We start from the raw sequence: 20,635 nt of genomic DNA on the forward strand, positions 1-20,635 counted from the left end.
TCCATTTATCCATCTGTCATCCATCATTCACTCATCTATCCATCAGCCACTCATCCATCATGCATCATCCATCCATCCATCCATCATTCTTCCATTATCCATCAATCATCCATCCATCATTCCTCCATAATCCACCGTCCATCCACCCATCATCCATTCATCCAGCCATCATCCATCCATCACCCCTCCATCCATCTATCCATTCACTCATCCATCTGTCCATTCAGCAGGTACTCCCTCTGGAGCCAGGGACTGGTTGGAATGAGCCTTGGCCTTATTTTCCTGTACCCTCTGAGGAGAACATGTCCTCCATGGAGCCATTACAGGGAGTGAGAGCATTGTGCTAGACATACAGTGCTGTCTTTGAATACCGAACTCACTTCCTTACCTGGGATTATAATAATATGCATCTCACCAAGCTGTTACAAGGTGAGGCGGGAATGGTAGAGAGAAAGACCTTGTGTGATTATTAGATCCCAGGTGCTCAAGTGATGACAGGTGAGTTCTAAGTTCGTTGGTGGCAGGGACCCTGTCTGATTCACTACTGCACCTTGCAGACTCAGCACAGAGTGGGTGCCCAGTTGCTGGTCCCTACAGAGCCTTGTCCACAGCCCAGCTCTTGGGTCACACGGTGTCGAGGAAAGCTGCACGGGACCCTGGGCTCTGGGTATGATCTCTGCCTCTGATATTCAGAGGCCCCGCCCCCACCCTCCTGGAAAAGAAAATGCTTAGCCTAATCAGGCAGATGAGGAGCCTTGGGAGCAGTGGGGCTGGATCAGGCCCTACTTCACAGATTAGGCCCCATTAAACAGAACGCACTTCTAGGAAATAAAGACTGTACTGAGGAATTCAGGTTCTAATTTTACCAGAGAGCCTGCAGACCTGATGAACAACCAGCCTGCCTTTGGTTTTCTTTTGCTGTCTTCCCACCCTGCCTTTTCCTTTCCTTAATATCTCCTTTCCTCATCTCCTGCTTCTGGGCCAAATAGCATCTACCAAGAATCTAAAATTAGCTCCTTAAGGGTCATCATCCTGGGAAGTTAAAGTCTCCCTAGGCCCCAGGGACTGTCTGACACATTTGTGTGTGCACGCATGCACACACACGCGCTCCGACATGCCGAGGACAGGCAGGTCAGTGGCTACATTTGTCAGGAGCCGCATTTGTCAGGAGCCAGCAGATTCCCAGAGACTGGCCTCAATCACAGAACTTCTCCTAAGCCCCCCGAGGAATTGTTACATCAGCTTTCTAATTCCAGGGTCCTTTTTACTTAAACAACTTTTCCATCATGATATGATGAGTAGGCATCTATAAATAATCAGCGATGGACCAAGCTGAGGGGGGGATGGTGGGAGCAGTTGGCCAGGAATATGGGGAAAAAGGGGGTGCATTGACTGTGGCGAATTTGAGACAAGAATGAAAACTGACTAGAAACCAGCCTGCTTTTATTACCACCCTGCCCTGGCCATTATAAACGAAGTTCAATGATAAATGCCCCTCCCTGCCCAAGAGAACATCTGCCCTGCGCCCTGAACTTGCGATGTCGCTGTAAACAACAGTATTAACTACAACAACATTTAAAAAAAAAAAAGTGTTCCTCTTTCATGGAAAGAAGTCAGAAGGGAGGACATCCTGACATCTGCTGCAACGTGGATGGGCCTTGAAGACTTTACGCTCAGTGGAATGCAGCCGGTCACAAAATGACAAGCATTGTATGATTCCACTTACATGAGCTCCTTAGAGGAGTGGAACTCACAGAGACCGGAAGTAGAAGGTTGGGTGTCCAGGGCTGGAGGAGGGGCTTGTGGAATTAGCGTCTGATGGGGACAGACTTTCAGTTTGGGAAGTGGAAAAGGTTCTGGAGACAGATGGTGGCGACAGCTGCCCAGCAGTGTGAAGGTACTTCATGCACTGAACTGTATACTCGAAAGCGGTTAAAATGGTCAGTTTTATGTTCTGAGTATGTTACCACCATAAAAGACAGAGGGAAGGAAGGGAAGGAGGGAGGGTGGGAGGAAGGGAGGGAGTCAGGCACCTTCCCAGCACAGGCCCAGGCACTGGGGCAAAGATGGGGCCACACAGACCTGGCCTTCCCCCATCATGTAACCTCGGGCAGGTCATGTCAATGTCAACAGCCTCAGTTTCCTGCTCTGTGAAATGGGATTGTAATTCCTACTGCATCAGAGGAGTCAAGGCAGGTTAAACTATCCAGGTAAATAAGCCCATCTTGGTAATTCATTCTTGAAAATCTAATGTTAAGAGTTTCTTGGACGGGTGTCCTAGGACAACGTTGCCGGACCAGTGGGTAAAAGGCCCACCATGATAAGCAGAACAGAGGTCCGGAGGGCTGAGGAGTGGGCCTCAGTAGAGGATGGGGCTGATGGAGGAAGGAATGGGGAGTGGGAAGCCCATGTGGGGCTCCTGGCGGGTCAGATGGTGTGGCCACTACTCGTGATTGGGGCTTAAGCATAGGGGAGGATGAAGTGACTTCTATTTGAGGACTCAGATTCCATCCAAAGTGCTTTTCCTCCCGTGTCTCTGAGTCTTTTATGTAGCACCTGTGGGCCCTGCTGTGTGTGCTAATTAGGTTTATTCAAAGGACACCAGCTTGATGCTTGGCTTGGGAAGGTTACTGAGCACACCCACTGTATATCCTGGATACATTCTGGGTGATGGAGGAGGGACATCTATAACACAGTGGGGGTAGAGGGGAGAGCCTGGCTTTGGGGCCAGTGTGCCCACTTATGCATTCAAAAATATAATGAGCAATGACTCTTCCTGGCATTGGGGATAAAGCAGCAAGTAAAACAGACAACACCCCCACCGTCATAGAGCTTACCCAGTTCCGTGGGGGTTGGTGGCAGAGAAGGAGACAGAAAATAAACAAGCAAGTAAATGTTCTGCATTTTAAATGTTAACAGTGCTTCTAGGAAGCTGGACAGGAATGCAAATGTGTGGCTGAGGTAAGGTTTGATTTTAGACATGGTGACCAGGAATAGTCTCCAAAAACTAAGACCTGAAGGAAGTGAGGGAGGCATAGGGAACAGCGGGTACAAAGGCCCTGAGGCCAGCATGGGCCTGAAGCATTTGAGGGGCAACGTGGAGGCTGGAGTGTCTAGAGTACGACCGTGGTGGGAGCGAGGCCAGAAGGAACAGCATGCGGGGCGAGGCAGTGCAGGGGGCCTCTAAGGCGATTGCGGGCATGTTGGGGAGCATTGAAGTGTTTGAGCTGCAAAGTGGTATAACCTGAGCTCCATGTTCAAGGGATCCCTCTAGCTGTGTGGCTACTCATGTGCAGGGGGACTGGTGGGTTGTCTCAATGCCTTAGGCAGAACAGAGGGCCTGGGCCAGTTCCTCTGATAGCCTTGGATCTCACAAGTTCAGGCCTCCTTTATGTCATCCTGAATGCCCTCTCTTCTGACAACACCACTCACCGACCTCCTCTGTTTGAAACTACAATAGCAGCTTATGTGTCTCTGTCGTTGTCACCCACTACCACTGCCAGTGGGTCACCGAGTCCTGCCCCAGCTCTGCACCGACTGGTCTTTGCTGCATCCCCACCTTGGTGTCCTCCAGGCACCTGGATGTGAGGGTCCCACCCTGGAGCTCCGTGCTTTACTCACTCAGAGCCCAGCTTCCCCATCCCTCGCCTCCAGGAACCAGGGTGTCGTGAGGTCCGACCCTCCTCTCTCCACTCCCGCTGCCACCACCACCACCCACCTTCACCCCCTGAATGCCCCTCCTCCCCCTGGCCCCACCCCGGAAGGAATCTGCCTGTCATCTCCAAGGCTAACCTAGATATTCTAAAGTGACACAGGAAGAAAGGTTGTGGATTTCGTGAGGAGGGATCGTGGTATTTTCATTTTAGTTTTTTGTCTTTATGTGTGAGAGATTCATTCTGAGTATTATGGGTGAAGTAATATAATTCTATTTCCTTTAAAACACAGAACTAACAGGGGCGCCTTGGTGGCTCAGTCGGTTAAGCGGCTGACGGGCTCAGTTCCTGATCTCAGGGTCCTGGGATTGAGTCCTGTGTCAGGCTCCCTGCAAAGCGGGGGAGCCCTCTTCTCCCTCTCCCTGGTCTTTCCCCCTGCTTGTACGCACGCACTCTCTCTAATAAATAAATAAAATCTTTTTTTTTTAAAGATTTTATTTATTTATTCGACAGACAGAGATCACAAGTAGGCAGAGAGGCAGGCAGAGAGAGAGGAAGGGAAGCAGGCTCCCCGCTGAGCAGAGAGCCAGACGCGGGGCTCAATCCCAGCGCCCTGGGATCATGACCTGAGCCGAAGGCAGTGGCTTTAACCCACTGAGCCACCCAGGAGCCCCTAAATAAATAAAATCTTAAAAAAACACACACACACACATCAAAAAATATCAACAAATTCAAGTTTAAAAGGTGGCAGGAGAAGAATTAAGATGGTGGTGGTAATTGCAGAACCTGGGTGACCGGTACTTGAGGATTTGTTTGTTCTCTCAACTTTTACAGATTTGGAGCTTTCCATAATAAAAAAGCAAAAACAGGGGCGGCTGGGTGGCTCAGTGGGTTAAAGCCTCTGCCTTCAGCTCTGGTCATGATCCCAGGGTCCTGAGATCGAGCCCCACATCGGGCTGTCTGCTCGGCAGGGAGCCTGCTTCCTCCTCTCTCTGCCTGCTTCTCTGCCTACCTGTGATCTGTCTGTCAAATAAATAAATAAAATCTTAAAAAAAAAAAAAAGGAAAAAACAATGCAAATAGGAGCACTGTTGAAGCCTTGGGGTGGGCTTCCCCCTGCTCTCGGGGTGGGAGCCCACTTTCAGAGTGAGTTAACAAGGTGGGGTGCAGCTCACTGGCACTGCAGAATTCCTGGCTCATGGTGATAAAAGACACCAAACTTGTACTTGGTTTTATCATTGGTTTCAAATCCCTATAGACAGTACAAGCCCTCAGTGCCTGGATCATGGTGGATGGCTCCCACTGCCCCCACCCTGTACACCGGGTCACCTTTACTCTGGCACCTAACACTGTCCTCCTTCTGGCAATCTTTTTTTTTTTTTTTTTTAAGATTTTATTTATTTGTTTGTTAGAGTGCGAGCATGTGCAGAAGCAGGGGAAAGCAGCAGAGAGTGAAGCAGTCTCCCCACTGAGTAAGGAGCCCAATGCAGGATTTGATTCCAGGACCCTGAGATCATGACCTGAGCCAAAGGCAGCCGCTTAACCTACTGAGCCACCCAGGCATCCCACCCTCTGGCAGTGCTGAATGGCCTCTGTTCCCAGGAGAACCATGACCACTTTTCTTGTTTCAGTGCCTTTTCCTATGCTGTTTCTTCAGCCTGGAGCATTTTTCTCATAATTTTTCACCTGCTAATTCCTGCTTTTCCCGAGGACTTGGTTCTGGCACCACCTCCTCTTGGAAGCCCTCCCTGACCTCCCTTGCTCTGTGTTGTCCCTTTGTGGTCCTGCTCCCACTCTGCTGAGAGGGCCCATCTCTGCTTCTGATGGAAGGACAGGGACCAAGTCATCCTATCACTGTTGCAGAATCAGGGCTTGGCCCATGGTCAGGACTCGATAAATACTTGTTTTTTTTTAATATTTTATTTTAAAATAATCTCTACATCGGGTGCCTAGGTGGATCAGTGGGTTAAAGCCTCTGCCTTCAGCTCAGGTCATGGTCTCAGGGTCCTGGGATCGAGCCCCGCATCGGGCTCTCTGCTCAGCGGGGAGCCTGCTTCTCTTCCTCTCTCTCTGTCTGCCTCTCTGCCTACTTGTGATCCCTCTCTCTGTCAAATAAATAAATAAAATCTTTAAAAAAAAATAATAATCTCTACATCTAACGTGGAGCTCAAACCTGCAAAGCCTGAGATCAAGAGTTGCACGCTCCACGGACTGAGCCAGCCCGGGGCTCCAAAATTTCTAGAGGCATATGCACTTTAACTTTTTTTTTTTTTTTTAAGACTAGGCTCCATGCCCGATGTAGGGCTTGAATTCACAACGCTGAGCTCAAGCGTTGGGTGCCTTGAGCCACCCAGGTGCCCCAGTTGAATAAGATGAGAAATTTTGTTTCAGTTTCCATTTTGATACGAAGCCAACCCATTCTCACCACCACCCAGTCTCCCTGCTTGCCTTGGGAATAAACATTTGCCAACCATTCCCTGGCAGGATTAATCCTAATACTCCAGTTTTAGGAGGAGGCCAATCCAGCCAGATCCCAGGAGCCTTTAATGCCCAGCACGCAAACCCCTTCCCTGAGGGAGGCTGCGCCGCCGAAGCCGAAGGTCCATGGCAACCGTGAGGCTCCTCTCTGTGCCTCTTCTGGACATGAGAAGCACCTGGAGATCAGGGCCTCCCCCTGGACCAACTCAATCAGCCTCAGGGCTAGGGACTTGGCGGTCAGCAGCTCAGAGCTCCCTGGGTGCTTCCAATCTGCACCTAGAGTTAAGATCCATTGATTTTGGTCAGAGACCAACCCTGGGAGGAAGGGTCAAATGCCCCAAAACACCTGCTGCCTTCTGAGGGCATTTAAGGCCGGTCAGGGGGCTGGAGGCTGTGGCTCTCTTCCAGGTGAGTGGTGGGTAGGTGGGTGCCGGGGGCTCTCCATGTGGCCGTGTCCTCCCAGATTCCTCTGTCTGGTTATTGACGAGACTCCTAGTCTTGCTCGGGGGGGTGGGTGAGGCTGCTGAGTCTTGCCTTACCCCTGCCGTGGCAAAAGTCAGCGGCCTGCTCAGAGGCACGGCTTCCAGAGGGCCTAGGCTGGGTCTCTCCTTGTTGAAATCAGTCTCAGTTTAATGAAATTGTGCTAAGTGGTGCTTGGCTTGTTTTCTGGGTGGGTAAGGAGGATGTGGCAATGGCTGGGTGTCCGTTTACTCTGCAGAGCCCAGATGGGGGCTGGCAGGGTACAGGGAGCCTGACCATACAGCAGCCTATAGATCAATGTGTCTGCACCTTTACCTGTGTTCCCTCTCCCTGAAATAACTCCTGGGACATGTTCATCCACGGGAATCATCCCCAGCTGATTCTACCCCCTCCCAGAGCATTCCCAAACCCTGAGGTAGGATCACTGGGAAGAGGGCTTGGGTTCCTTTGTCCTTTCTTGCTGTGACCTCTGTGACCTCTGCTTCCCCTCTGGGCCAGTGTGAGACTTGGAGGGACACCTGACACCTGTGTGTCTCCCTCCATCAAACTTAGGGTCTGGACACGTCTTGTCCATGTTGGTAAAGCCCCATGAGCACCAAGGTGGGGTCTCTGCCACCCCATGGCAACCCCCCCCCGCAGGCCTCCACGCTCCCATGGTTGCCTCTTCTTCCCAGTACTCCTGCCCCAGCTGCTCCTGCTTGCTGACCCGTGCACACTGGGGGTGAGGTCATTGGGTCTTCCCGGGGAATGACTCTCACTCCAACCCCATGTGTAGTTTTACCTTAAATCCCACTGAGTTTGAAGAAGTGGCTGTTAGGGATGTAGATCTGAGCATTCCGACATAAAAGATATCCATAGTTGGGGCTCTTGGCTCGCTCAGTGGGTAGAGCATGTGATTCTTGATCTCAGGGTTGTGAGTTCAAGACCCACATTGGGCATAGAGATTACTTAAATCTTGGGGGAAAAAAAAAGTCCACAGTATAAGGAAGTGGAGAAATGTGTGGCCAAACCATGTCTATGAAACTCCCCTTCTATAATTAGTCTCTCAGGGTGGGTGTGAGTTTTTAAAGGCTAACTTGGAGGAGGGTAGGTTATGGGAGTTAATGCTCAATACATTTCTGAGGTATTAAATTGTCTACACCATGAGTGTGTGTTAATGTAAAATCAGAGAAATATACCATTCTAGAAGCCAACTCTTGGATGATTTCGATCTTAATTTAAAACCGTTCTCAGTTCTTGAAAGATGCTAACAGTCAAAGCTTGGCTAAGTCTAGGAAAGTATTTTAAAAATGGCCTGTAATGCTCCAAAGTGACTCAGTGCCATGAACAAAACTTTAGAGTCCCTAGTTTAGAGCCTGGAAGACCATGAGTATAGCCAGTGGCCCTTGGCGGGACCTCTGCCACCTGATCCTAGGGTGGGGGTCCTCTAGTGTGTGTGTGTGTGGGGGAGCGGAGTAGAGCTGGCCTGGGCCTGGCTGTGTGTGTAAATAAAGCCCTTAAGTTGGTGCTGTTTGCCTGAAGAACAGTTTGGCTTTCTTTGGATTTCAGACTCTGGGAGCTGATGACGAAAGGTTCTGGCTTTGATCTTGTGCCTAACTCAAAGCCTCCAGCTTGGCTCTTTCGTGCCACTGGTGAAGGGTGACAGGGTAGTGGTTCTTCTGGATGCCACAAATAGCAATGTGAGGGGAAGGAAGCACACTCTGAGCTGTGACGAGAGAAACCTGTGAAAGCCAGAAGTCGTTTTGCAGACTGTCCCCAAACGAGTGGTTTGGCTACATCTGCGACTTTCAAACTCTTCCTTCAAGCTGTCCCCTGGGAAGGGGTGGTTTCAGGGGGCGGACCCTGTTCCCTCTGAAGATGACCTTTTTTCTGCTTGTGCCATACTCGTCTTCCCCTTGATATTTGAGGGAAGAACCTCCAGACCCACTTCCAAGTTTCCCTAATGGCCCTACGCTCTGGGCTGTGGCCAAAGGATGAATGGTTCTTGTGGAACAGTCCTGGAGCCAGGCACTGCCTTGGGTCAGAAACCAAAGCGTTTCAGACCCTAGTACCAAACTGGCCTCATACAGAGGCACATTCAGAGGGTCTCGTGGACACTGAGACAGCAATGGAGCAGCAATGCGTTAGCGGATATTTCAGAAATGGCCTCCCTCACCGGAGGCTTGTGCTTTCCTATTTCCAATGCCTCCTCCATGTGTTAAGTTCCACCCACGGGGGTGACTCGTTTTCCTCATCAGAGCTCCTTACAGCCTGTTGGCAGCAAAGCTTGGTGATACCGACCATGGACGCAGGAGTCAGATCTAGGCTGAAGTCCTGACGCTGATGCCTGACAGCTGTGGGCACTCTGGGCTTCCTCGGGAAGTGACCTCTGAGATGGTTTCCCCATCTGTAAAATGGGACTATCTCTACCTTACTATGTTTTTTTTTTTAGAGATTTTATTTATTTTGGATCACGCACACATGAGAAAGTGTGTGGGAGTGGGGGGAGGGGCAGAGGGAAAGAGAATCCTAAGCAGATTCCCCACAGAGCATGGAGCCCAAAGTGGGACTCAAATCATGACCCGAAGATCAAGACCTTAGCCAGAACCGAGTCAGATGCTTAACCGACTGAGCCACCCAGGCACCCCAACCCCACCTTACTGTTAATGTTGCTTCGTTTAATCCCAGATGTCTGACATTTCTGGCATGTGATAAATGTGTTTTGCCCATTGCTCCCTGAACCGAGCCCTTAATACTACTCTCCTCCAGACCAAGAACATGCCATGTGCCTTATCTCTTAGAGATGGAGGGTATAGCTCCTCACTCCAACCTAAATCTCCACTCCCAGCTGATAACTCCACTCCCAGCTAATAACCCCGGTTATTAAAGCAAATAGAAAACTCTTGAGCTGGTTTTATTGTTTTTTTATTTTTTATTTTTTAAAAAAGATTTTATTTACTTATTTGGCAGAGACACAGTGAGACAGAGAATACAAGCAAGGGGAGTGGGAGAAGGAGAAGCAGGCTTCCTGCTGAGCAGGGAGCCCAATGCAGGGCTCCATTCCAGGACCCTGGGATCATGACCTGAACTAAAGGCAGATGCTTAACCAACTGAGCCACCCCAGTGCCCCTTGTTTGTTTTCTTTAAACTATTTATTTATTTATTTGAAAGAGAGTAAGAGAGAGTGAGAAGGGGCTGGGTCAGAGGGAGAAGCAGACTCCACTGAGCAGGGAGCCTGATCCGGGACTCAATCCCAGGACTCATGACCTGACTCATGACCTGAGCTGAAGGCAGTCACTTAACTGAATGAGCCACCCAGGCTTTTTTAAAAGGATGTGCTGGGGGAAGCTGGCTCTCTTAGTCAGTAGAGCTGTGACTCTTGATCTCAGGGTTGTGAGTTCAAGCCTGACATTGGGTGTGGTACAGAGCCTACTTAAAATTAAAAAAAAAATTAAAATTAAAAAACAGTGTTCTGGTTTACCTTTTAGTCCTGAAAAGCAACTTTTCTTCCTTACAAAGCAGATTTTGAGGTTACTTAAAGGTAGATGAAAGTATAGGACGTGGTTGCTCTCTGGCCTGAGGTGCTTATGACTCCGCTCTGAGGCTCAGCACATTGGCTCCACCCAGCTATGGGCGGCTGGTGGCACTTTGTTTAGGGACTTGTGCTCAGCCTGGTAGCTGCTGTTACTGCCAATGGCCTTGGACACTATTATTCTTTTGTTCTGACTCAAATTCCCTTCTTTTTCCTTGTCCCTTGTTGGTTCTTCATTCTTCTGGGCCCTAGTAGGGAATGTCACCAAGACTGAGCTCATGTTCTGTTCTCTCGCAGAGTTCATCTCTCTTCTTAAGACCTCAGTCTTGGCTCTCTACTTCTGGAAGCCTCCTACTTGTCTACACTGTCCCATCCAAATTGATGTGTCTAAATGCGTCTTTCCTCCCGAAATCATTCCCAGCTGTTCTACACTCAAGAATAGAGTCAATAGACTCTGGTTGTCTTTATCCAGTTTTCTCATCTCTGCAATGTAGTTTGGCTCAGCCTGTGTACTTGGAAACAGATGGGTACTCCTTGCACCCTTGTAAGAAATGTCATTCCCCGCTGCCTTATAGAAAGTTAAAATGTGGCCTAATTTGAATAACCTCCTCTAATTAGGGACCAGCTCCCTTTGTGACCTATCACCCACCACCCTCCTCTGACAAATACTTGAGTACCTACTTACTATATGTCATGCACTGTGAAAGGGCTGGGGAATCGTACCTAAGATGTGCATGACCTCATTGTCCTTGCGGGGAGAGGGAGGAGGACGCACAAACAAGAAAAGGGTTCTGTGCTTTCCTTCCAACCTACCCAAGCCATCAAAGACCCGGTTAAAGCTGAATTGCCTCCAAAAGGTAGCCCTCACTCCTGCAGCCCAGGGCTGGTCTCCTCTGGTTCCCATGGTGCTCGTTGACTCTTGAGCCAGTGTGGTGATGCCTATGGAAGCTGACTTCTTGCATCTGCTCACCAACCCCCTGTGAAACCTTCCAGGGCTTACAGCAAGGATGGCTGATGACATAGGCACCCACATGCTGGGCACTGACCATCTCCTGGCAACTGTCTTACCTGCAGGTGGATTACTGCTTCCCGTCAATATGCCGACTTTAGACGCTCCAGAAGGGAGGCTGAGAAGATTCAAGTACCGAGGCAAAGATGCGTCTGTGAGTACCCAGCCACCGCTTCAGTCTGTGGAGGAGCAGTGCAGTGAAAGTCTCATGGTTGAAATGCATCAGAGTGGGGTGGGGTTGGGGACGCCTGGGTGGTGTAGTCGGTTTAGCGTCCAACTCTTGATTTTGGCTCAGGATGTGATCTCAGGGTGGTGATAGTGAGCCCCAGGGGCTCTGCACGGAGGATGGACCCTGCTTGAAAGTCTCTCCCTCTCTTCTGCCCTTCCCCTACTCACGAGCATGTATGCTCAAGCACGTGCCCACTCCTCTTAAAAAAAAAAAAAAATGGAGTGAAGGATCAGGACATGGGGATGACAAAGCATATATGGCAAAATAGAGATCTAAAGAAGAGGTCATTTCCTCCAGGATTCTCGATGCTAGTAATGTCTGCATTTCTTCTGATCCAGGAAAAAGGGTATATCTTTTTTTTTTTTTAAATATTTTATTTATTTATTTGACAGAGAGAGGGAGATCACAAGTAGGCAGAGCAGCAGGCAGAGAGAGAGAGGGGGAAACAGGCTCCCTGCCGAGCAGAGAGCCCGATGCGGGGCTCGATCCCAGGGCCCTGAGACCATGACCCGAGCCAAAGGCAGAGGCTTAACCCACTGAGCCACCCAGGTGCCCCTTGTTTTGTTTTTAACTATAATCTCCCTCAGTCTGGCCTCCAAGTAAAACCCCTGGGACTGGACAGGATCAAGGCTTGAATGATCTGTAGATGGATCCCTAATGATGGAAATGGTCAGGGTCATGTGGGGCATGTCTTCATAGACTTCATAGACCCCCAGCCCTGCCTGGATCCCCACAATTGGGAGGCCTATACCTGCTCCTCAGGGACTAATCAGCGCTGGGGAGGATGGGCTCAGACTTGGAGCGATGGGTTGCTTTGCTCAGATAGCTCTACAGACGAGAGCGTCCTGGCCTGCCAAGACTATAGGTCTTCCCTCACTTTGGGAAGAAGGTTGACAATTTTGGGGGACATGGTGTAGTAGGAGAAAGTGGAAGAGGTACACCATGCTGAGACTATTTACTGTGTGATCTTAACTCTTCCAGCCTGTTGTATCTGTAAAAGTGACATCCAACACTTTGAAGTGTGTGCTAAAAGTGAAATGTAGTGAGAACCTGACTTCCCTGCTCTCTAGGGGCTCCAGTTCTTTCTTTTCCTCACTAGATCCGGCGGCAACAGCGCATGGCAGTCAGCCTGGAACTCCGCAAGGCCAAGAAAGATGAGCAGGCCTTAAAGAGAAGAAATATCACCATTTTCTCCCCTGAACCAGCTTCTGGACAGCTAACCAAAGGGGTATGTTGGGAATGTGGTGTTCAGGACAGTTGGGTGTGAAATACATCCTTAGCAAGTTTCTCTGACTGGAAAATGTGTACTAGATTCAGCACTTGCAAGCTCTAATGGAGGGTCTTTGAGGAGAGGGGTGGAGAGATGACTCGAGCTGAACTGGTGGGTTTCGGAAAGCTGAAGTCTGTTAGGTTTGTGACTGATCTGAGATCTATGTTCTGAGCAGTACACAAGGTGCTGCTTCTAATGGAAATTCACTTGCTACCACTTGGGCCAAAATAGGAAATGAGGGGTTACAAATGTTCTTTCTCAGTTAGAAGAATCCAGTCGCTAAACCTAAAGTCTTGTCTGGGACCTGAATGCTGTCCTCTGTCTTCCATTCTCCATCCACCCCAGCCTCTCTCATTGCAAGTTCTGGGTTGACTTGCAGGCCAACATTGTTTTTCAGATCTTTTCTGGAATGCCCTGATGGGGGACTTTCTCTTCTTTGACTCCAGTAGCCTTGTATCTGCATGCCTTTTGTGATCTGCCACCATCTATGTCCCACCTTAGCCATCCACATGCATCATTGCACCTGACTGGGGTCAGGACTCTTACGGGACAGAGATGAGTTCAGTCCAGCAAGTGGATCCAATGATGCGCTAGTGGTCATCAAACAGAATGGTTGTACACAATCCCTAAGTTGCCATATGTACTTTTTCACTCAGAGTAATGTCTTTGAGGTTTGTCCGTGTTGTAACATGCGTTGGTACTTTATCCCTTTTATAGCAGATTAATACGTCATCATATGGGGGCACCTGGGGGGCTCAGTTGGTTAAGCAACTGCCTTCAGCTTGGGTCATGATCCTGGAGTCCCAAGATCGAGTCCCGCATTGGGCTCCCTGCTCAGCATGGAGTCTGCGTCTCTCTCTGACCCTCCCCGTCTTGTGCTCTCTTTCTCTTTTTCTCAAATAAATAAAAAAAAATTTTCATTGTATGGATATACCACATTTTGTTTATCCATTCATTGGTCAGTGGGCTTGTGTTTCCACTTTTTGGCTATTATGAATAATGCTGCTTTGTGCTCAAGTATTTGAGTGGACGTGTTTTCAATTCTGTTGAGTATACTTAGGAGTAGAATGGCTGCGTCCTATGATCATCCAGTTTAACTCTTTGAGGAACTGCTTATGGTACACTGAATAATGCCCCTCCCCCAAATAGCTCCATCTCCCAATCCCCAGAGCCTGTAAATGTTACTTTGTGTGACAAAGGGGACTTTGTAGGTAGGACTAAGTGGAGGATCTTGAGAAGGGGAGATTATTCTGGATTAGCTGGATGGGCCCAGTGTAATCACATCAGTCCTTATAATAAGGGTGAAGGACAAGTTAGAGCAGAAGGTGAGAGGACCACAGAAGCAGAGATTAACACGTTGTGCTTTGAAGATGGAAGGAGAGGGTCACAAGCCAAGGAACAGAGGTGGCCCCACCAGAAGCTGAACAAAGGAAGGAGACCGATTCTTCCCTTAGAGCCTCCAGGAGGTGCCAGATCTGCCTTTAGTCCAGTGAAACCGATCAAGAGAATATCTTGTTTGAAGCCACTAAATTTGTGGTGATTTTTACAGTAACAATAGGAAACAAATAGGTAGACAGACTATTTTCCAATGTAGCTGTACCTTTGTACATTCTGACCTTCTTGCCAATGCTTGTTGTCGTCTGCTTTCAGATTATAGACATCTAGAGGGTTCAAAGGTCTATATGGTTACACTTTTGATATGTTTTCCTAACGACTGATGATAATTTTTTGATGAGCTTATTGGCTATTTGTAGATCTCTTTGGAGAAATGTCCATTTATGCTTTGCTGATTTTTAAACTTGAGTAATTTGTCCTATCGTTGAGTTGTAAGAGTTCTTTATACTATCTACTATCTACTCTGGAGACTAGACCCTTACCAGATATATGATTTGCAAATATTTCCTCTTATTCTGTGGATTGTCTTTTTATTTTCTTGGTAGAATCCTTGAAGCATGGAAGCTTTAAATTTTGTAACTGCTCAATTTGTCTACTTTTGTCTTCGGTCGCTTATGATTTAGATATCCTATTTAAGACTCCTTTGAGTGCTCCAAGGTCACAAAGATTTATGTCTAAGTTTCCTTCTAAGAGTTTAATGGTTTTAGCTCTTATGTTTAGACCTTTTTATCCAATTGAGTAAATTTTTGTAAATGGTGTGAGTAGAGGTCCAACTTCATTATCCTGCATGTAGATACCTTGTTGTCCCAGCATCATAAGGCCATCCTCTCTCCCACTGAATGTTCTTAAAACCCTTGTCTAACATCAATTGACCATAAATGTGAGAGTTTATTTGTGGACTCTGGGTTCTTTTCCATTGATCAATATGTTTCTCCTATGTCAGCACAACACAGACTTGATTGCTTTGTAGTGGGTTTTGAAATTGGGAAGTGTCTTCCAACCAAGAATAATCTTCTTTTTCAAGATTATTTTGGCTATTTGGGATCTCTTGCATTTCCATATGAATTTTAGAACCAATTTAGAACCAATTTGTCAATATCTTCTGTAAAGATAACTCAGAATTTATCAGAAATTACACCATATCTATAGATCAGTTTCTAAGAGTAGTCCCATCTTGACAATGTGAAGTCTTCCAATTCATGATCATAGGTATTTTTTAATTTATTAGATCCCCTCTAAATTTTTTTATAGTTTCAGCATATAAGTCATGTAGTTTTGTTAAATTTGTTCCCAAGTATTTTATTCTTTTCAAAGTCACTGAAAATAAAGTTATTTTCTTAATTTCAATTTTGGATTATTCATAGCTAGCATATAGAAACACAAGTGATTTTTATATGTTAATCCTGAAACCTACCTGAACCTCTATTTGTGTGTGTGTGTGTGGGGGGGTATTCCTTAGGATCTTCCTTATACAAGTTCTTGAATTTTGCCAATAGCAATAATCTTACTTCTTTTTCCAATCTGGATGACTTCTTTTTTTCTTACCTAATTAATCTGTCTGGAACTTCCAATATGATGTTGAATAACAAGAGTGGACATCCTTGTCTTGTTCTTGATCTGAAGGGGGAACTTTCCATCTTTTACCATTAAGTATAGCGCTAGCTATTTGGGGTTTTATTAGATGGCTTTATCAGGTTGAGGAAATTGCCTTTTATTTCCAGCTTGCTGAATGTTTATTTTCATGGAAGTGTGCCTGAATTTTGTCAAATGCTTATCCTGAATTTTCTGTGATGATTGTGTGCTTTCCCCCCTATATCCTATTACTATGACCTACTATACTGATGTTCATATGTTGAACAGCCCTTGCCTTCCTGGATTAAATTCTAGTTGGTCATGATGTATAATCCCGTTCATATGTTGATGCACTTTTTTCCCTAGAATCCTTCTTCCTGAGATTAGCTGTTTTTCTTGAACAATCTCTTTTTGGCTCAAAGAAAACAAATGGCTTCAAGCCTTCGGTCCATTTCTAGAGTTTGGAAGGTTGATCTACTTGTGTAGGTTTTCTTGTTTTTATGGAGGAGAGAATTTTGGAAGTACTTCCTCTGCCATTTTTGCTGGTCATCCCTAACCTATTCTTACTGCACGGGATGAAAAGGTGCTGGGGATCCAAGTGATGATAGGAATTAACCCTTCCCCAGAACATGGGGAGTGTCCCACAGATCCATGAGACTTACAAGACTACCAAGTGTTCTTCTGTCCCCTAACGTAGACCAATGTGCAGGTTGGGAGATACTGTCCAAGCCAACCTGTTCTAATCAGATAGATGGCTGGACTAGATGACCTTCATGGTTCCTGTGGGCAGAGACTCTGACCTGAATGTGTGTCTCCTTGCAGGTCAGCCTCACCCTGCAAGAAATAATCAGTGGCGTGAATGCCTCAGATCCAGACCTGTGTTTCCAGGCCACCCAGGCAGCCAGGTACTGCCAAACAGACTTCTATGGTTTACAAATTCCTAGCTAGAAATGAGCTCCAGTGGCCTATTTGGTTTCGTGGCACTGGCCAAATGCCCACATGATATAAGAGGCGAGTCCATTCAAAAGCAAGACTAAATTGTTTCTCTACACTGTCCTTGAGAACAACTTAAGATATGCAAGTGTTGTCAGAGATGAATTGCTTAATTTAAATTGGCCTCTATAGGAATCTCCGCTCATAGATAATACCTAAAGGGAAAAATGTTGCTTTATCACTGCAAAGTGCTATAGGTTGAACTTTAGAATATTAAGGAGCTCTGGCCCAGATTTTAGTCTCATTCGATAGCTAGGAATGCCAGGAATGTTTATAAAGGAGATTCTTAATATCGGCCTCACATGACTTGTCATATATACATACACACACACACACACACACACACACGTATATATACATACATACATACATATATATTCCTCCCCCTCTCTTTTCATTGCAAAGGAAAATGCTGTCCCAAGAAAAGAACCCTCCTCTAAAATTGATTGTTGAAGCAGGGCTCATCCCCAGGCTGGTGGAGTTCCTGAAGTTGTCGCCTCACCCCTGCCTGCAGTTTGAGGCAGCCTGGGCTCTGACCAACATCGCTTCTGGGACTTCAGAGCAGACTCAAGCTGTTGTGGAAGGTGGGGCCATCCCACCTTTGGTTGAGCTCCTGTCTTCCCCCCACATGACTGTGTGCGAACAGGCGGTGTGGGCTCTTGGTAATATCGCAGGTGAGACTCTCTCCTCAGGGTGGGGAGGAAACCAGTGGGCAGCCGTCTGGCATGCTATGGGAGTGCTTTGGGCAGCATAAAGATTTTATATTCTCAGTATACATATCTAGAAATGCTGGGAAGAGTACGGCAGGCTTTTCCAAAATCCAGAGTTAGGTTCAGAGTCCGACTCTGAATTAAAGTGATGACCAGTGCAACCAGATAATGCAGTGTGTACCGAAGCTATGGGCTGCCTGGTGACATCTGTCAATACCGGGGTCCTACAGCCTCAGGTCTTAATGGCTTCATGAACCAAAGATAATTCTTTGACCTGTGCTGTACTTAGGACAGACCCTTGCATCACCCAGGAGCCTGAAAGAATGCTACCTCCGGCGAAAGTTGCCAAGAGAACAGACCAGAAAAGTGTTTGCTTAATGTGGGGTAAAGGTCTGTCCTGTAAAGACAACCCTACTATGGCCTCGTGAATTTGGGGCTTGATGCTGTATTCCCTACGTGGTCCAGGAAAGCATAAAATGAAGAGTTAGTGCTGTAGGTTTGGAAGCTCCAGGATTCCTGGCTGAAAATAAATACAAAGCTCCTGGGGGCATATGAACTCAATTGGGCCCCTCAGGATTTTGATAAATCATGATCAACCAAATATTAGCATTTTCGAGTTCAGAGAATCAACAACCCACCATGACTGAGTCAGCAGAAACAAACAGTATGATTAGACCTCCAAGGACTTCAGATACTGGGATTAGCAAACACAGAATATAAAATAAGTCTGCTTGTTAAATGCTTGCAGAAAGGAAGCACCTATTACAGAGACTTTGTCCCTCGTTTTGCTTGGTTCAATAAAGAACAGGCAAAATTGGGTGGTTTAAAGTAACCTATGCCTTGCCTTGGTGGTTGAAGAATTAAAGATTTTATTATTTATTTGACAGATAGAGATCACAAGTAGGCAGAGAAGCAGGCAGAGAGAAAGAGGGGAGGAAGCCGGCTCCCTCTACAGAGAACCTGATGTGGGGCTTGATCCCAGGACCCTGGGAACATGACCTGAGCCAAAGGCAGACGCTTTAACCCACTGAGCCACCCAGGCTCCCCAACGGTTGAAGAATTAAAAATGGAGACTGCTAAGGTCTCAAATCAGTTTTCTCACCTGAGAAGCAGACAGCAGGTAGCTAGCATTGACCCACCTCTTAGGCTAGATTCTGAGCTGCATTTGGAAGATTCCACCCCATGCCAAAGTCTCCTGGAAAGACGATTTGGCCTGCAATAGCCTTCATCTTCCTGAGATCTGTGTTGTGAAGTGCCACCAGCATTTAGAGTCTCAAGGGCACTTCCTGGGCCCATTGGTTGACTCCTTCATGTGTCCACAGACTGCTGCTGTGTGGTGTCTGCTCTTCACCTCTGGCCTATCTACCCAAAGGACATGATGGAGACCCAGGATCTAGTTCATGGCTATGCTATATACTTGTCTAGCCTGGGGATGTGTTTTGGCTTCTCACCCTTTACACAGGGTTTTAGAAAATTAGTCACTTAGCTCAGGATTCTTTTTGCTCCCTATTTGAAGGTCACATTCTTTTAAAAAAAATTTTTTTTAAAGATTTTATTTGAGAGAGAGAGAGAGTGAGCAAGTGAGAGACCATGAGCAGGGTAAAGGGCAGAGGTAGAAGCAGACTCCCTGCTGAGCTGGGAGCCCGAGGCGAGGCTAAATCCAGGGACTCTATCCTGGGACTCCAGGATCATATCCTGAGCTGAAGGCAGACACTTAACGGACTGAGCCACCCAGGTGTCCCCTGAATATCACATTTTTATCTATTTGTAGGTGATGGCCCAGAATTCAGAGACCTCGTTATCTCGAGCAATGCCGTTCCATATCTGCTGGCCCTCGTTTCATCAACCATACCAGTAAGTATCTTTAAAGTAGAAAAACTAACTAGGTAACAAGTTTCTGAAATTGGAGTACTTTCAAATCAATGCTAGGTCATGAGGTTGCTGCCTTGCCCCTTAGGACAGCAGTTAGAAGTAAGGCCTAGGACTGAATATCACATTGGGCAGAGATGGATTCTCATTTGGCCCCAAGGGCCTACTAATTTTTCTTCAGGGGACATTGGAAGAGGTCCATTAATGTTTTTCTAATCTTTCAATCCTGCAAAAGTAGGTGACTAAGCTCTCCATTCAATGGGCACAGACAAGAGTTAATGAGTCACCAGTTCTGCTCCTAGGTACTGGGTCTAGGTTCGAACCTTAGAGTCCAAGTTGATTGATGTGGCAACAACAGGGAACCCCCTTGGGTGAATGTTGGTTCTAGATTTTCCCCAAACTAAAATGAAGGTAAGGTAGCTTCTAAAATCCCAGGGAATACCCATCCCTCAAGGCGGGAGATGACCTGACATGGTGGGACCAGTAACAGGCTGGGATGACCAGGGAGTTTGCAAGGAGAGAGCAGAGCAAGATGACAAGTGGGGTGAAGGTCTTAGACATCCACTCGCTGGCAGAGGCAAGCAGGAACTGAAGTGATCTGATATTTGGGAAGACCCTTCTGGCTACTGGTAAAATGAGATCAGACGGAGCTGGGATGCCGCCATACTGGACACGGGGGATAGGAAGAAGGGAGAATGACCTCTGGTTTCAGGTTAGGTTGTTCTCCTGGAGAAATGGGGAAGATGGAGGGAAAAAGGAATCAGCGTTAGTTAAACATCAAGTTGAAGCGAGTAAGAGGCACCACTGCAGCAATGTCAGGTGGATGGATAACGCAGGTCCAGATGACTATGCGTGCATCCGCCATCCAGCTGGGCAGGATCAACTAGAGCAGGGGCCAGCTGCTTGCTTTTGTAAATAAAGTTTTATTGGAACACAGCCATTGCCATTTATTTAGACCCATGCTGCCTGTGGCTTTTGTAATGTTACAAGGGCAGAGAGGACTAGTTGCATCAGAGACCCTATGGCCCATAAAGCTGGATGTGTTTATTCTCTGACCTCCTGCAAAAAAAGTTTGCCAACCCCTGACCTAGAGTGGAGCCTGGGACCAAGTCTCGAGGGCTCTGACAATCAGCAGTCAGAGTCTGCCCGAATGACTGAGAAGTTTGGCAAGAGAAATGCAGGTTTGGTGTCATGAAGAGCTCTTCCAAGAGGGGCACCAAAGATGGCTGAAGGGGCAGTAACTCTAGGACTGAAAGAACACTGTTGGATTTGGCGGCTTGGAAGAAGCTGATTTCATCACTCAATGCCAAGAAGTAGGGGCAGAAATCAGACTAGAAAGGGTGGAAGAACAAATGGAAGCTGCAAGGTAGACAGTGAATAGAGATGATCCTTGACACTAGACTCTGGAAAAACAGAAGCAGGATGATGGCTCGAGAGGTGGAGGGTCCCAGAGTGTGGGAAGGGTGG

The 20,635-nt window shown here is 47.3% G+C and overlaps 1 protein-coding gene across 1 annotated transcript in view; it reads left to right on the plus strand.

Moving 5' to 3' along the window:
• The first annotated feature begins 11,218 nt into the window (after positions 1–11,218).
• The window catches only part of LOC111146330 (karyopherin subunit alpha 7), a 19,217-nt gene continuing 9,800 nt past the window's right edge, over positions 11,219–20,635 (plus strand). Inside the window, exons 1-5 of the mRNA XM_022501841.1 lie at positions 11,219–11,284; positions 12,459–12,587; positions 16,419–16,501; positions 16,995–17,263; positions 19,071–19,153. Of these exons, the coding sequence (XP_022357549.1) occupies positions 11,219–11,284; positions 12,459–12,587; positions 16,419–16,501; positions 16,995–17,263; positions 19,071–19,153 (630 nt within the window). The remainder of the gene's footprint in view (positions 11,285–12,458; positions 12,588–16,418; positions 16,502–16,994; positions 17,264–19,070; positions 19,154–20,635) is intronic.

Source organism: Enhydra lutris, unplaced genomic scaffold (assembly GCF_002288905.1).
Source record: "Enhydra lutris kenyoni isolate GAN:26980312 unplaced genomic scaffold, ASM228890v2 scaffoldscaffold13, whole genome shotgun sequence".
NCBI classification, from domain to species: Eukaryota; Metazoa; Chordata; class Mammalia; order Carnivora; family Mustelidae; genus Enhydra; species Enhydra lutris.